The sequence below is a fragment of the Papio anubis genome, chromosome 1 (genome assembly GCF_008728515.1).
Source record: "Papio anubis isolate 15944 chromosome 1, Panubis1.0, whole genome shotgun sequence".
Lineage (NCBI taxonomy): Eukaryota > Metazoa > Chordata > Mammalia > Primates > Cercopithecidae > Papio > Papio anubis.
This window is the reverse complement of record NC_044976.1, coordinates 33,577,926-33,593,690: the sequence shown is the minus strand read 5'-3', so window position 1 is coordinate 33,593,690 and position 15,765 is coordinate 33,577,926. Positions and strand designations below refer to the sequence as shown.

Here is a 15,765-nt window from a genome sequence, read left to right as displayed (position 1 = left end):
CCGTCTCAAAAAAAAAAAAAAGAAAAAAAAAAGATTCGGAGTTCTTAGAGCAAAAAAGGGCCTTAGAGATTATTTAATCCAATCCATATGAGGAAAGAAGAAAGAAAAAGTTTAAATGTAGACGAGCACACTGTAATAGTCACTAACATTTGGGTATTTACTATGTTCCAGATATAGACTCACCTAATCAGGTATGAATCACTATTATTACCACTCAAGTCTATTTAATGAAACATGTAAACAGATCATATTCTGTGCTATAAAACAAGCCTCAACAAATTATCTAACTACAATGAAATTAAAATAGAAACCAATGATGCACTGATGTCCAAAAAAATCCTCCAAAATCATAAATTAAACAGCTCTATGGGTCAAAGAAGAAAGGACACATGCAATCACAAAACATTTTGAACTTAAAGAAAAATGAAAATAAAATTTACCAAAATTTCTGTGATGGAACTAAAACAGTACTTAAAGGGACATTTGTAGTATTAAAATGTTTCAATAAGAAAATTATTTAAAAGTGTATAATCCATAACCTAAGCTTCTATATTAAGAAACTAGAAAAGGCAGGCCAAGTGCAATGGCCCATACCTGTAACGCCAGCACTCTGGGAGGCCTGAGTGGGCAGACTGAGCCCAGGAGTTCAAGATCAGCCTGGGCAACATGGCAAGACCCTATCTCTACAAAAAATTAAAAAATTAGCCAGGCATGGTGGCACACATCTGTAGTCCCAGCTACCTGGGAGTCTGAGGTGGAAGGATCACCTGAGCCCGGGAGGTTGAGGCTGCAGTGAGCCATGATTATGCCACTGCACTCCAGCCTGGGTAACTGAGTGGAGACCCTATCTAAAAACAAACAAACCAAAAACCAGAAAAGGAAATCCAAATTAAAACCCAAGCTGAGTGCAGTGGCTCACGCCTGTAATCCCAACACTGTGGGAGGCTGAGGCAGGTGGATCACTTGTGACTCTCATGCCAATAAATTAAACAACTTAGATGAAATGGACAAACTTCTTGAAAGATTAATTAAGCTTACTCTAGAAGAAACAGATAACCTAAACAGCCATAGAAATAGCATTTATAGCTTATAACCTTCCCACAAATACTCCATTCCCAGATGGAATAAATTCCATCAAAGTGAAATTCTATCATAGTTAAAGAAATTATACAAATTGTACTTCAGAAAATAGAAGAAAAAGAAATGTTAACTAATTTTATAACGTCATCATTACCCTGATACCAAAACCAGTCATAAAGTACAGATAAATATCTGTCTTGAACAGGGACACTTAAAATCTTCACAGGACCAGCCGCAGCAGCTCATGCCTGTAATCCTAGCACTTTGGGAGGGTGAGGTGCATGGATCACTTGAGACCAGGAGTTCAAGACCAGCCTGGCCAACATGGTGATACCCTGTCTCTACTAAAAATACAAAAATTATCCAGGCATGGTGGTGGGCGCCTGTAATTCCAGCTACTTGGGAGGCTGAGGCAGGAGAACTGCTTAAACCCAGGAGGTGGAGGTTGCAGTGAGCTGAGATCACGCCATCGCACTCCATCCTGGGTGACAGCGCAAGACTCCGTCTCAAAACAAAACAACAACAACAAAAAACCTTCACAGAATATTAGCAAACCAAATCCAGCAACACAGAAAAATAATAAATACAGAAAAAAGCAGGGTTTATCCCAGGAATGGAAGGTTAATCATTCAAGAAAAATCAATGTATTTCACCATTGTAACAGACTTAAAAAAAGGAAAACCAGATAATCACCTCAAAAGATGCAAGAAATCCATCTGAGGAAGTTCAATACCCAATCATGATTTTAAAAACTTTCAGCGAATTAGGAGGGGAAGGGAACTTCCTCAACCTGATAGAAATCACCTACGAGAAACCTATAGGTAACATCATACTTACTGTTGCAAGACTTTTTTCACCGTAAGGTTAGCAATAAGGCAAAAAGGTCTGCTCTCACTACTAATATTCAACATTGTACTGAAGATACTAGCTAGTTCAATAAAACAAGAAAAAGAAGGAAAGAAAATGCATTCAGATTACAAAGGAAAAAGTAAAACTGTCTTTATTCACAGATAAAATGATTGTCTAAGTAGCAAATCCTAACAATTTTAGTTGAGCAAAGTTACAGGACACAAAGTAAAGACATGAAAATTACCTATATTTCTTCTTTTATTTCTAAGATAAATATCGTAGAAGAAAAAATTATCTATATTTCTATATACTAGTAAGAAACACGAAAAATGAAATAGTTTTTCTTTTTTTTGAGACAGGGTCTCGCTCTGTCGCCCAGACTACAGTGCAATGGCACGATCAGGGCTTACTGCAGCCTCGACCCCCTAGGCTCAAGCAATTCTCCCAGCTTAGCCCTCCAAGTAGCTGGGACCACCAGCATGTGTCACCATGCCCAGCTAATTTTTAAAATTTTTAGTAGAGATGGGGTCTCACTATATTGCCCAGGCTGGTCTCAAACTCCTGAGCTCAAGCAATCCTTCTGCCTTAGCCTCCCAAAGTACTAGGATTACAGGTATGATCACTGTGCTCAGTGAAAAATGAAATTTAAAAATAATACTATTTACAACAGCATCAAAATATCTTAAATACTTATGAGAGAAACTTAACAGAATATAAGGAGACTTGTAATGGAGGACTATACCATGTTTCCAGATTAGAAGAATCAAAATTACTAAGATGTCAATTATCTCTCTCTGGATTCAGGACAGCCCCAACTGAAATTCTAGCAGGCATTTTTTTTTTTAAAGAAATTGACAAGTTGATTCTAAAATGTATATGGACATGCAAATGACAATTTTAAGAAGAACAAAGCTGGAGGATTTACACTCTTAAGTTCCAGACTTGCTGTAAAATCGCAGTAGTCAGGACAGTTGGTACTGGTACAAAAATAGACATATAAGTCAATAGAACAGAATAGAGAGTTTCAGAAACAGGCTGACACATACATATATGATTGACTTTTAACAGAGTTGCCAATGTAATTCAATGGGGAATGAATAGTCTTTTTCAAGGGCAGTGCTGGAACAACTGGATGTCCATATGCAAAAAATGAACCTTGACCCTTGCCACAACTCATACATAAAAATTACCTCAAAATAGATCACAAACATAAAAGTTAAAACTATAAAACTTCTAGAAGAAAATGTAAGAGAATGTGTTAGTTACTATGAGTTATGCAAACATTTTTAGATGAGGTATTAAAAAGCATGATCCATAAAATAACAAATTGATAAAAGGAACTTCCTCAAAATCAAAATCTACTACTCATCATTACGAAAATAAAAAAGGAAGCAACAAAACAGGACCAAACTGATTTGATAAAGAAATTATGTCCACAGTAAAGAACACTTACAACTCAGCAAGATGACAACCAACCCAATAAAAAAATGAAAACAAAAAAATGTGCAAAAACTGTGAATAAACACTTTACCAAGAAGACACATGAATGGCAAATACATACATTGAAAGATTCTCAACATCATTAATCATTAGGGAAAAACAAATTAAAACCATAATGAGGTACCACTATACATTGACTAGAATGGCTAAAATTTAAAATCAACAATACCAAGTGTTAGCAAAGTCATGGAGCAGATGGAACTCTCTCATACATTGCTGGTGGGACTGCAAAATGGTACATCTCCTTTGGAAAACAGTCTGGCAGCTTTCTTATAAAGTTAAAAATACACATAGCATAAAACCTAGCAATCTCATTCCTAGATCTTTTTCCTCAAGAGAAATGAAAACATATGTTCACACAAAGATTGATACTAAGATGCTCATAACATTTTGAGTTTTATTCAAAATAGCCCCAATCTGGAAACAACCCAAATTTTTATCACCTGTTAAACAGCTGAACAAATTATAGTTTGTCCATATAATGAAATACTACTCAGAAATAAAAAGGAATCAACTACCGGGACATGAAATAACATGGATGAATCTCAAAAACATTATGCTAAGTAAAAGAATTTAAACACAGAAGACTACATATTATAGGATTCCATTCATGTGAAATTTCAGAAAAGGCAAAGCAGTGGCATTGTGCATCAATCTGTACAGCAGATCGGTGGTTCTCAGCAGCCAGAGGGGCCGACTGCAAAAGGTCATAGTGGAACTTCTTGTTAAGTGGAATTGTTCATGATTGTGGTGGTAATTTTAAAAATAAAGCTATTATTCTTTCAACTTTGTATAGGAAAGCCCTGTCAATGTGAAAAACAGCCATGTGAACTTCACCATTTTACTATACTATAAAAATAGTGAACTACTCAGTATTCTTTATTTTTATTTTTTATTTTTATTTTTTGAGACGGAGTCTTACTCTGTCACCCAGGCTGAAGTGTAGTGGCCCAATCTTGGCTCACTGCAAGCTCCACCTCCCGGGTTCAGGCCATTCTCCTGCCTCAGCCTCCTGAGTAGCTGGGACTACAGGCGCCCACCACCACGCCTGGCTAATTTTTTGTATTTTTAGTAAAGATGGGATTTCACCATGTTAGCCAGGATGGTCTCCATCTCCTGACCTTGTGATCTGCCCGACTTGGCCTCCCAAAGTACTCAGTATTATAACATGTAAAAAGAGCTAAATTTAGAGGTTATTCAAAAAGATAAAAGCATATAGAAGAATTATAAAAAGCTTTTTAAAGTAAACAAAGGAATACAAAAGAAAACCCTTAACTATAGAAACAACAAAAAAAGTTCCTACTGAAAGAAATGTAAATAAAATACATGGTTCTTGAATTCAAAAAACAAAAGTATAAAATTACCAGGCTGCAAAATAACATATGGAACTACCTGACTCTGGCTGTTACAGAGTTTTGAAAGCAGCAGGAACTAAATAATGCTTGTAGAATGAAGGAAAGAAAAGTCTAGAAAAGTTAAGCTGCAGCTTACTCTTCGTCTGGGTTGGGGGAAGCCATCTCTGTGTCGTCGTCTTGTTCGGGAACGTGCCTGGATTCCCTGGCCTTTATTAAGTGGGTCAAAGGATTCTATAATAATCAGCAGAAAGTACAACGTGAGGTAAATAACTCACAAATTTAAATGAAGACTTAGACTAGGAAAGTAATATGGGTAATCATCACTATATTCATTAGTTTGTTTGTGATAAAATAAGAATTCCACTTATAGATTTAAACCAAGGATATAGTGCATAAATGACAACTTCATTAGCAATCAAGAAAACCTCTTACATGGCTACTATGGGGAAGGTTAAAAATAATTTTAACCATATTAACCACTTATAAGACCAAGAAGGTACAAATTAACACCTACAAAGCCAGGGGCTATTTGTGCTCTAGATTATGACCTCTTAACACATTACGCTGTTATTATCAATAACAATTGGCACTGCTTAATAGTGTCAATTCAGAATTGTACCAATCTTCTAAAATAAAAACTTTTCAGTGGACAGGTTACTGTACACAAACCTGATGGAAAATCTGCTTCCAGGTCCTGTTCAGTTTCCCCTTTTGAGAACTGCTTCAATTCTGAATCAGCCTCTTGCACAGCATTTGACTTTAAGGCATAGTGATTCAGCTCTTCCTCCCAGCTATGTGGAGTAGACACTGCCTCTGATTCAAGATCACCACTGTATGTACTTCCTTGGTCTGAAATATATAGATAACAAGCCCTCAAAATAAAATAATAGCCTCATCTTGACATGCTCGGAAAACTTCCTGAACCCCTAAATACCAAAAAATTAGATATGGTTGATGGACAATTATACAATCAAGAATGAAGTAACTTGTTCATCAGCCTCAAAGAACTGGATTCATATTTTTGGTAGGCACTTGAAAGCCTTATCTCAATTAATTTTTAAAACAAACATTTGAGGTGGCTTTTATTATTCCCACTACAAATTAATACACTTCATAGACATCTGATACCCCCCTTACAAATAGTTAAAATTACAAATATTAAATCCAAGTGTACTAATATTTTATAGGTTTCTATTACTAACAGAGGGTAGTATTTCTAAAAATCAAAACATATTTTCAACTACAAACCTTTTTCAAATATCTTGGTGTCTAGAAAGAGTTCCTGTTCAGAAGTTTGAGACTCTAAAGAAAAAGAAAAGCACATAAATAATTTATATGTATAGACAACAAATTATATCTCAAATGAAATGACTGCACTATATACATCAATCATACTACAGAGTTCTAAGTAAACAGATTTCATATGCAGAAAGAATAATTCATTAACAAAACTAGACACTAGGAATAAATGAATGCAGTTAAACAGATTACCACTGTTAATGGGGATTCTGGTTAGTATCATGTGCTTTGGAGTCAAATGTATCTGGATTCAAGTTCCGGTTCCACCACTTCTGGACTGCACAACCAAGGCAAGTCTAACATCCTACTTTCTAGATCAGAAATTTGAGGTACATAGTACCCCCTCCCCACCCCATAAGGTTGTCATGAAGACTGAATGGGTCAAGGCACACAATGCACCGAGCACAATGCCTAGAGTATGGCAAGCACACAAAACGTTAACAATTGTTTTTATCATGATTCCACACTAGTAGTATGAGATCTATCTATCAGTTATTTTGAGCCAAATGGTTTTCCATCCTAAGGTTCTATTTACCCTCTACCAGCATGCTGGTTATTATCTAACAGGAATTCTTATGCGGGGACCATGGCTTCAATTAGAGAGATAATATTGGAAAATAATTGAATACTAATACTTGGTTTTCCTTCATAAAAACAGTAAGAGCTTTCAGAAGCACTAAAAAGTATAATCAACCCCAGAGGCTTGGTATTCACAGACAATAAAGATTTAAGAAACACCCTGTCTTATACTTAAAATTACTTGAGTCACCTGAAAATGTATAAAATGTGTTTTTTCTTTCTTTGCTTTTAAAGATTATACCAACCTCCCTGAGACAGAGTCTTCTCCTTCTCTTCATCTTCTGCAATCATTTCTGCCATCTCAAGGAGATCAGCTTCAAATGGATGTGTGGGAAGCTTTTCCTTAATGTCTTCAATACTCTCTGTAACTTTATCTTCACTATCCATTGAAGATGGAATAAGCATAGGGACGGGCATCTGAAAGACCAAGGATAGACTGAAGGCTTTCTTAGGCAACAGGTTTGTAGTCAAAAGTATGATTTGTGAGATGATTTAGGTATTAAAATAGTAAACAAATTTAGAATATATTCATTGCTAATGACTAAAATAGTCTTGCTAGTTTGCTTTTATAAGACTAGAGCCATTTAAATAAAATTTTGATAAGTGCTTTGGACACTCAACCAATTATGTCTCTGAATCCTCTAAAAGAATAATTCTATAACACACTTGCATTTTGTTTTTGTTGTTTTTGCTTGTATTTCTCACAATTTTCTTATAACTGTTTCCTTTAAGGACTCAGTACCTGGGAAAAATAAATTTGTAATTAAAAAATATATTTTCTTTAATCAAAAATGAGAATTATGTAAATCACAGTATTCTTTTCACCCTTACTAGAATCCAGGATTTCAACACACACCATTTCTGATCTTTTTCTATTTGAGTGGTCTCATTGTGCATGTAACTTTTTTAAAAAGCTACATCATAACCTTTTCTGAGAAGGGTGGGTACAAATAAAAGCAGTCATTTATATAATCCATGTTAAGTAATAATGGTAATATGATAACAGCCAATCAGAAGCAGATATATTTTACCAACAAATGAAAACTTTCTTCACAGAATTATACAATTTTAATTGAGGAAAATGCATGCTAAATTAGCTTTAATCTCTAAATGATTACTCACTGGAACTGGAATTCCAAATGGGACTGGAGCATATTGAGTATAAAGATGAAGAGGTATGGGAACAAACACTGGTACGGGAACTGGCACCACAATAATCTGGGGCTGACTTGGAGTGTCTTCTAACAGTAACAACAACAAAATCACAAAAAGCAAACAAGGTTAGAAATATTTTAATAAGATTTCAAAATAAAAAGCTTATGGAGGTTTATAGTTCAAAATAAGAGTGACCTGCGACACTATAGGAGTTCTTACAAAGGAGAAATAACTAAAGTAGCCAGAAAAAAAAAAAAAATCTTGAGTACAGCACTGACAAAAAGTGGGTAACAAATATCAGTGATGTGAGGAGCAAATGAATGCAGGATATAATTTAGATGGATAAATCGAAAGGATTGAAACAGGGATCCTAGAATATAGGCATGGAAAACCACTTGCTAAAGAGGAGGCTGAATAGGGAGGGGCCATTTCAGTCATGCTATAAGGCACATTTCAAAATCATTTGTAGTAGATAGTGGGGAGATACTGAAGATTTTTTTAACACAGAGTAGTGACGAAAATGACATCAAAAAGATTAATTTGGCAACAATTTCAGCACTGAATAAAAATATATCAACTGTTAAAATAGGAGGCAATTATAATATGTAGAGCTAAGATGATGGGAGACTACTCTAGGTTATGATACCTCCAAAAAAGAATAAATATATATAGCAGATGTTCTAAGTATTAAAAGGATGAAACAGAACTTGGAAAAAAACTTGGAGAAAGTAGCAAGACAGAGGACTTATTCCATTATTTACCCAGACAGTCCCCAACTTAACGATGATTCAATACAGGATTTTTCAATTTTATGATGGTGCAAAAACAAGTATATACCATACTTCTGTATAGCACTGAATAAATTACATGGTATTCAAAACTTTATTATAAAATAAGCTTTGTGTTAGATGATTTTGCCCAACTGTAGGCTACTGTAAGAGTTCTCGGTATGTTTAAAATAGCCTAGGCCTAGTTATGATGTTCTGGAGGTTGGGCATATTAAACGCATTTTTGACTGATGATTTTTTTTTAACATATGATGGGTACAACATTATAAGTCAAGGAGCATATAGAATCCTTTCTATGTGTCAGAGAATATGGTAGATAAGTGTAAAATCATTAATCTAGGAGAAAGGTAATGCTAGGGACAGAAAGAGAAAAGCTAACAATTTGACTACAGTTAGAAGTGGGAAAATAATATGGCATAATTTTTTTTTTTTTTTAACAGATGGGGGTCCCACTATATTGCCCAGGCTGGTCTTGAATTCCTGGGCTCAAGTGATCCTCTCGCCTCAGCTATCCAAAGTGCTGGAAGTATGGGCATGAGGCACCACACTTGGCCAATAAACTTTACATAATACAGCGGACATTAAAAAATTGTTACTTAATTTAGAAACATTGATAACCAAACTACATAATACTAAATAAACTGCTATTGATTTAAAAAAAAAAAAAAAAAGAACTAAATCATTTATAGCCTTGCTATTTTGGTGTGCTCCATGGACCAGAAGCACTGAACTCTACCTGGGAGCTTATATGAAATGCAAAATCTCAGGCCTCACTGAATAAGAATCTACTTAGTAAAATTCCTGGATGATTCATGTGCATACTAATCTTTGAGAAGCAGTGGCTGACAGGATAGCCCTGCAGCTCTAGAAATCAAGAATCTCTTTCTAGTATAAAAATTCTGGGACTTTTAAAAAATGTTTAGTAGAGGCCGGGCACGGTGGCTCATGCCTGTAATCCCAGCACTTTGGGAGGCCGAGGCAGGCAGATCACCAGGTCAGGAGATCGAGACCATCCTGGCTAACATGGTGAAACCCCGTCTCTATTAAAAATACAAAAAGATGAGCTGGGCGCGGTGGCGGGCACCTGTAGTCCCAGCTACTCAGGAGGCTGAGGCAGGAGAATGGCGTGAACCTGAGAGGCGGAGCTTGCAGTAAGCCAAGATCGTGCCACTGCACTCCGCAGCCTGGGCGACAGAGCTAGACCCCATCTCAAAGAAAAAAAATTTTTAGTAGAGATGGTCTCGCTATGTTGCCCGTGCTGGTCTTCAACTCTTGGGTTCAAGTGATACTCCCGCCTCAGCCTCCCAAACTGCTGGGATTATAGGTGTGAGCCACCACAATCGGCCAAAATTCCAGGACTTTTTGATGGCAGCATGAGGAGCTACAAAGATCTATTCCTTAGTGAAACAAGCAAAGAGGGTGAAAACGATTTAAAAACAGACATTTAAATTCTTGGGAAATTGTCCTAAAGGCATATACCAAATGAAGAAACATTTATTCAAGAAAATCTGTTTAAAATTTGGTAAGAACAGTGAGAGTCTGACATTTCAGCCATCACAGGCTTTATCACGCCAGCTCAACTCAGCTCAGATTGACAGAAACTCCACTCTGGGTAGCTGTGGCCAATAAAAATGGGCTTCCCTCCCCTCAGCTTCCAATCAAGTGTTACCGTTTCTCATCAGGAATGGTAGGCCACAAGCATTTCTCATCCCCGCCAGCTGAAAGCTGAAGAGGCTAAATTCCTGGTGAGTACGGGCAAGAAGTCAGGGGCTTCCCTTCACCCAGTTTCCATCCACTGGATGGAGGCTCTACCCTAAAAAAAGCAGGCCAAGAACACTGGGATCCTGATCACCTTCACCCCAGCTCACTTGTAGGACAGAAGTTTCATGCCAGGAGAGGCAAGCCAAGAAGGCCAGAGACTACCACCCTGCCCAGCATCCACAGAGGTGGCTCAGAGGTTCTACCTGGGTGGGGGGGGGACAGTTCATTAAAAACAAATACACAAACAAACAAAAAGCTCTGAAGCTCTCTCAAAAGGAACTGACTTCATTTGAAACAGTGTGGAGTAGCCAAAAGAGACTATGGAGTAGTTCAAACCTAAGGTCACACTGTAAAACAATAGCACTTCCTAGAAGCCTGTCCACATAATTCCAAACCTTATGCTCATTCTATAATATAACATTGTCATTAATAAGAGAATTAAATGACTTGCTCACGGTATGTATCACTGATTAACTTCCTTCTCTTTGACCCAACTTGTTAAGCCTCAGATGAGGAAAATACCTAACTCACAGGGATGCTGTGAGAACTACTAAACTGGGCAATGTACACAAACAACCAAATACATCACCTAGGAAATAGCAGGTATGCAATGTAAGTAAATCCTACATTTCTTTCCCTTAAAAAATTAATAAAGAAAGAAAGACCAAGGAACATACCTGTCTGGCATTCTTTGTTTTGGGTATGTGGTTTGCAAGAAGTGGCTTTAGTCTGTGTGATGGGTTTGCATAATAAAGCTTTGTTCTTCAAAAGCCTTGGAGGTTGGGAAGGTGGCAGTTTCAGGGCATCTGTTTGAGTACTTGCCTAGTAAAAAAAAAAACAAATTAGAAACCAAAAACATTTTTAAAATATCGCTGTAATTACAAGAAATATTACAATTTTAAAAGAAATGCCATATTGGAATTACATGGAGGACATAGCAAGTAAATATTCAACCAAATGTATGAGAAATACAATACTCCTAAAATATTAATAGTAATCAAGGAATGTTTTAATAACTATATATTACTCTGCATGTCTCTAATCACAATTTCTATTTACCAAGAAAAATGCTATTTCTATTGTAACACATTGTTGATCAATAACAATGTTGGCTAAGTTTAAAATGAGAATTCTTACTTCCCGATTAAGACACAGGGGACTTAGATTCAAGATAACTTGGATAACTAGAAATAACAGAATCACTTATGATCATTTAAGTAACTTGAATAAAGACAATGTGAAAGTTATCCCAGAAACCTGGAGAAACACTTCAGAAATGCCACTGTTCCAGTCATAAGTTTTTCTCATTATTTATTTTCTTCTTTTAAGAGACAAAGCAGAAAATATTAATGGGTTAAAAAAAAGTTTTTTTTTTTTTTTTACAGTATAATCTGTACTGGGTTGGGGGGAGGATAAGCTACACTTTATAAATATTTTATTTATAACCTGAGTACATCACAAAACATCCAAAAGTCTTTCATGCCTAAATCCTGTACAATGTACTTCAATTTTGTGTAATTAAAAAAAAACTTTTAGTAACTACATAGCCAGCATTCAAAGATATTAAAGTACATAAAAGACCTATTTAAATAGCCAGAAAATCCTATTCCTGAACAAAGATTAAATGAGCTAATGAAATCTATTTCATATAATAAATAAAGGTGGGCAAATTAGCTCACACATATTTATACTGTACAAAAATGAAAAATAAATACAGTGACAATACCAATAAAAGTAATAAAACTTACATCACCAATGATTTTCGCTGTTACTGTTGGAACTGCACCTTGATATAAATTAAAACATAAATTTAGGATCTTTACAATTGTTTTAACATTAGCATTAAAAATTGATTATCAGTACATAAACACAAACCCTCATATGAAGAACATGTGTTAATTTAATTCAATGGAAGAGACTAGCAATTCTAAGGTATAAGATGAGATATGAAATTTGTGCAGCGAGCTACCATTCCTATTATGAATGTGTCAAATGTATGAAAATAATCCCTGATGAAAGGAAGTTAGAGGACCACTGCATTCAACCTAAATAGGCTAGATAAATGCTTTCCAATCAAGCCTACCTTGTAAGACACTGTTAGAATTCACTGTGGGCTGAGCAGCAGGGGCACTTGCCAATGATACTACATTGGCTATAACTGGAGTCGAATCTTTTCTCAGAGATGGGGGTCCTGCTGAAGCAGCTTGAACCATGGAAATACTTGCTGATTAAAATAAACAAAAATAAGGAAACCTCATGTGATTTATATGTACTTACACAGAAACTATTGCAAGGAAGTTAAACAATGTTTTCAGGTTTGAGTAATTTCTGTTGGAGCAAAGTCACTGTAGGATTAACTGGGTTTTGGTTTTCTTTTTTCTTTTTTTTTTTTTGGAGACAGAGTCTTGCTCTGCCGCCCAGGCTGGAGTGCAGTGGCGTGATCTCAGCTCACTGTGACCTCTGCCTCCCGGGTTCAAGCGATTCTCCTGCCTCAGCCTCCCAAGTAGCTGGGACTACAGGTGTGTACTACCACGCCCAGTTAATTTTTTGTATTTTAGTAGAGACAGAGTTTCACCATGTTGGCCAGGATGGTCTCGAACTCCTGACCTCGTGATCCGCCTGCCTCAGCCTCCCAAAGTGCTGTGGTAACAGGCGTGAGCCACCGTGCCCTGGTTTTCTACTTTTTAACTAGTAAAACTTGAAAGTTTTCTATTTACTTTATCTTTACATGAAAATGCAACAAATAGTCTAACTTAACAACCAACAATGCAAATCCCCAAACACACAATACCAATGAAGATCACAGGTTAGGTTTAATGGACAATTAAGCCTAATGTTTTTCTTAAATCTTGCCTTTATATAGAAAGAATTTTTTTTTTTAAGTTTTGGAGTAGGCTCTTATAGATTTTGCTTTTATTTGTAAGGAGACTATACTTAAAATTCTTCTCACTTTCAGGATGATACTAGTGTTGTTTGTTTTTAAATAATAAATTTTCTGAGATAAAATGGCCTAACTCTGCACACAGTGTGTAGTCTTGATAAGATAAGTTAAGTCCTGATACGATAAGTAAGCAACAAAGAGGAAGGGGCACCAGGTCGGGGAGAACAATGAGTAATTACTCTGAGAGATCGCCTCCTACAGGTAGCCCCAGGAGCATGGAGCATGGCTTCATTCTGTAAGTAGCTCCCTACAGCAGGACCTTATAAAACTTCCCTCAAGCCCCTGCCTCTTTGCAGACTTCCCCTTCTCTGCTGTGCTGCTCACTGAAACCTTGCAACATATTTTCACACTTTCTCTAATAAATCTGCCTTTACCTATGACTTTCTTGGTAAATTCCTTTACAGCCCCGTGACACTGGCCCCAACTAGTCACACCCATGACATGACATATAGTTTTATTTTATTTTAATTTTTTAAAGGCAGGGTCTCACTCTATCATCCAGCTGGGATTACAGTGCTGTGGTCACAGCTCACTGAACCCTTGAACTCCTGGCCTCAAGCCGTCCTCCCACCTCAGCATTCGAAAGGTGGTGGGACTACAGGCATGAACCATCACACCTGGCCTGCATATGGTATATTTAAAAGGTCATGTGATTTCGACTTTATGTCTTTTGTTATAAGTAGTCTCAAAGGATTTTTTAAGGAAGCCAATTATACTCAGTTACAAACCATTAACTGTTATCCTTTCCCATAAACTTCAGTTCTTACAGAGTTTATTTGATTCAATATTCTCAAAGAAACCTATTTAATAAAAAACTCATTTTACTCAGCTTTAATCTAAGGTGTTCAACAAAAAAAAAACTAAATGTTAATGATACTGAATACAAGGAAAATGAGGTTTCATGAAATTAATGACAACTGTTTACACAGTTCCTGATCTGTAAAAGAACAGTAGTTTCTAGTATTGACCAAAGACTCCATTCAGTACTTAAGGTTAATTTTACCTGCATTATTTTGTGAAGGCGGGTCACATACACTTTGCTGATTACAGAACATTAAGATACAAAGCAGGTTACAGAAATGTTTCATTTCCCCGCGCCATTTCAAGGACTCACTGAGTTTACCCTGTCGCTTACAAGCATCACATTTGGCCATCTAAAAAAAAGAAGGTAGTCAAGGAGTAAGAAACAAATAATCTGCAGTCTGACAGGACAAAAATAGGACACACATAACAAGTGAGGAAATTAACTTAGAATTTCGATCACAAAATTAAAGTTTGTCTTTATCAATTATTTTATACCTTTTGTTTTTTTGAGACGGAGTCTCGCTCTGTCACCCAGGCTGGAGTGCAGTGGCGCAATCTCTGCTCACTGCAAGCTCCACCTCCCAGGTTCACGCCATTCTCCTGCCTCAGCCTCCCCAGTAGGTGGGACTACAGGTGCCTGCCACCACGCCCAGCTAATTTTTTTGTGTTTTTAGTATAGACAGGGTTTCATCATGTTAGCCAGGATGGTCTCAAACTCCTGACCTCGTGATCTGCCCACCTCAGCCTCCCAAAGTGCTGGGATTACAGGCGTGAGCCACCGCGCCCGGCTAATTTTATACTAATTTTTTTTAAAAAACATGTAACATACAGACTTCACTCTACAGCAATTAAAAAACAAAGTGAAATAAAAATAAGGTCTATCTTCCTCAGACTTCAGAAGACAAATTCACTTTATTTAAATAATAAATGAATAAAATTATAAGTTTAAATGTTCTAATGTCTTAAGACTGATATGTCTCCTACAGGAAATTAAAAACAAAAGAAAGAAAACTTCAATAACATTAAAGTCTTTCTAAATCTTATATTAATTGCTAGAAGGCATAAAACATTTAATACTTTAAAGTTTTAAATAATTAAATTGTCCTTTATATGACATGAAATTTAAAAAGGGAATAATTTATGCCCTAGCTTGAAAAACACAGGAATGTGAATTCTATTTACCTGATAGAACAAAACTGTATATTTGGACATGCATTCTTCACAACAGAACTCTTCCACTTTCCCTCCTAAATTATTCTGTACCAATTTGGGAGATGTCTGTAAACAATAACTGCACATTTTACAGTGATTTCCCCAGCGTTTTGCCAAGTCATGTTTATAAAGCAATTTGCAACCTAAAAATCAGGAAAGATAAAATTAAATTAGGTAGAAATATTAGTTTTCTGCATCTTTAAATGGTCTAGGACAGGCCGGGTGCAGTGGCTCACACCTGTAATCCAAACACTTTGGGAGGCTGGCGGGAGGATTGCTTGAGCCCAGCAGTTTGAGATCAGCCTGGGCAACATGGCAAGACCCCATCTCAAATAAAAACAAAAACAACAAAAAAAGAAAAATAAGTGGCCTAGGACAAAATGTTCACACTTGGGTCCTGACCAGTTCACAGATCAAGAGATCAACGTAGATTATCTATACT

General features: G+C 36.4%; 1 protein-coding gene across 8 annotated transcripts in view; it reads right to left on the bottom strand.

Annotated features, from left to right (window-relative positions):
• Window positions 1-15,765, bottom strand: part of ZMYM4 (zinc finger MYM-type containing 4) — a 159,101-nt gene that overhangs the window by 16,732 nt on the left and 126,604 nt on the right. For 7 of the 8 annotated variants that reach the window (XM_003891571.5, XM_009204639.4, XM_021944064.2 and 4 more), the window contains 10 exons: window positions 15,294-15,466; window positions 14,311-14,461; window positions 12,450-12,590; window positions 12,115-12,152; window positions 11,044-11,188; window positions 7,785-7,903; window positions 6,908-7,079; window positions 6,033-6,086; window positions 5,454-5,633; window positions 4,921-5,015 (listed from right to left, as the gene is read on the bottom strand). In XM_003891571.5, coding sequence (XP_003891620.2) covers window positions 4,921-5,015; window positions 5,454-5,633; window positions 6,033-6,086; window positions 6,908-7,079; window positions 7,785-7,903; window positions 11,044-11,188; window positions 12,115-12,152; window positions 12,450-12,590; window positions 14,311-14,461; window positions 15,294-15,466 — 1,268 coding nt within the window. The remainder of the gene's footprint in view (window positions 1-4,920; window positions 5,016-5,453; window positions 5,634-6,032; window positions 6,087-6,907; window positions 7,080-7,784; window positions 7,904-11,043; window positions 11,189-12,114; window positions 12,153-12,449; window positions 12,591-14,310; window positions 14,462-15,293; window positions 15,467-15,765) is intronic. The other variant, XM_021943984.2, reaches the window with a different exon arrangement.